This window comes from Phytophthora infestans, genomic scaffold, assembly GCF_000142945.1.
Source record: "Phytophthora infestans T30-4 supercont1.39 genomic scaffold, whole genome shotgun sequence".
Classification (NCBI taxonomy): domain Eukaryota; phylum Oomycota; class Peronosporomycetes; order Peronosporales; family Peronosporaceae; genus Phytophthora; species Phytophthora infestans.
This window is the reverse complement of record NW_003303720.1, coordinates 269,711-270,558: the sequence shown is the minus strand read 5'-3', so window position 1 is coordinate 270,558 and position 848 is coordinate 269,711. Positions and strand designations below refer to the sequence as shown.

Genomic DNA, 848 nt, shown 5'->3' with positions numbered 1-848 from the left:
TGGAAAAGCCAACAGAGCAGCCATTCGCGCATTCTTGTCACGAGCAGCAGCAGAGAGGGAGCTCTCGGCGGTCTGGGCAGCCGATGTCTCGTCATCTCCAAGAACAGACGAAGACGCTTCAAAGTCCAGTAGCGGAATAGATAGAGCAGCAAGCACAACGCGTGTGGCCATTTCCTTCTGTTCACCCTCAGAAACCAGCACAGGCAGCTCTTGTAGAGCCTGGGAGCCAGCGAGGCCCTGCAGACCAGCCACACGCAGCGAGTACCACTTGTACAGCGCGTAGGCATGGAAGAGGTGATTCTTGGACACCTGAAAAATCTGCGCCAGCTTCTCGTAGTACGTGACGAGAAGGTCCACGCGCGGGGTCTGCTCCACCAAGTTCATAATGTTGTTGATGTCATCGATCGTACGGAAGGCCTCCGAGAAGAGCTCGAGGTCGGTAGCGACCTGGAGCTGACGATAACGCACTTCCAGCAGACGCTCGACGCTATCGAGAGTGAATCCTTCCCAGCTGCGCATCTGGCGGGTCGATTGGCTCGTGGGCGCCGCCACGTGCTTCTGCAAAGCGCTCAGGTGGTTGCGCATGATCTCACAAACGCGACGGAACTCAATCTTGCGCTGGTATTCAACGCAAAAGTCGAACGCTTGCATAGCGGTGGTCTTGTACAGCGGCTCAAGCTTCGAGTTGCTCTTGAGGATGTCCAGTACCGTGCGGTACGTCTCCCACATAAATCGAAGCCATGGAACAACCACTTCGCGGTCAGTGCGGTCGTTGGATCCCTCAAAAGTGGTGGTGGACAGCATCACGTCCTCAGGCGTCTGCGCAGCGTCCAGATCCACCTTGGGCA

General features: G+C 56.7%; 1 protein-coding gene across 1 annotated transcript; it reads right to left on the bottom strand.

Moving 5' to 3' along the window:
* Window positions 1-37: 37 nt before the first annotated feature.
* PITG_15810 (eukaryotic translation initiation factor 3 subunit A, putative) lies at window positions 38-804 on the bottom strand (the record flags this gene model as incomplete). The annotated part of the gene is made up of 2 exons (XM_002898010.1): window positions 38-61; window positions 160-804. 2 exons carry the CDS (start codon window positions 802-804, stop codon window positions 38-40), a joined length of 669 nt encoding a protein of 222 aa, XP_002898056.1.
* Between the last annotated feature and the right edge of the window lie 44 nt (window positions 805-848).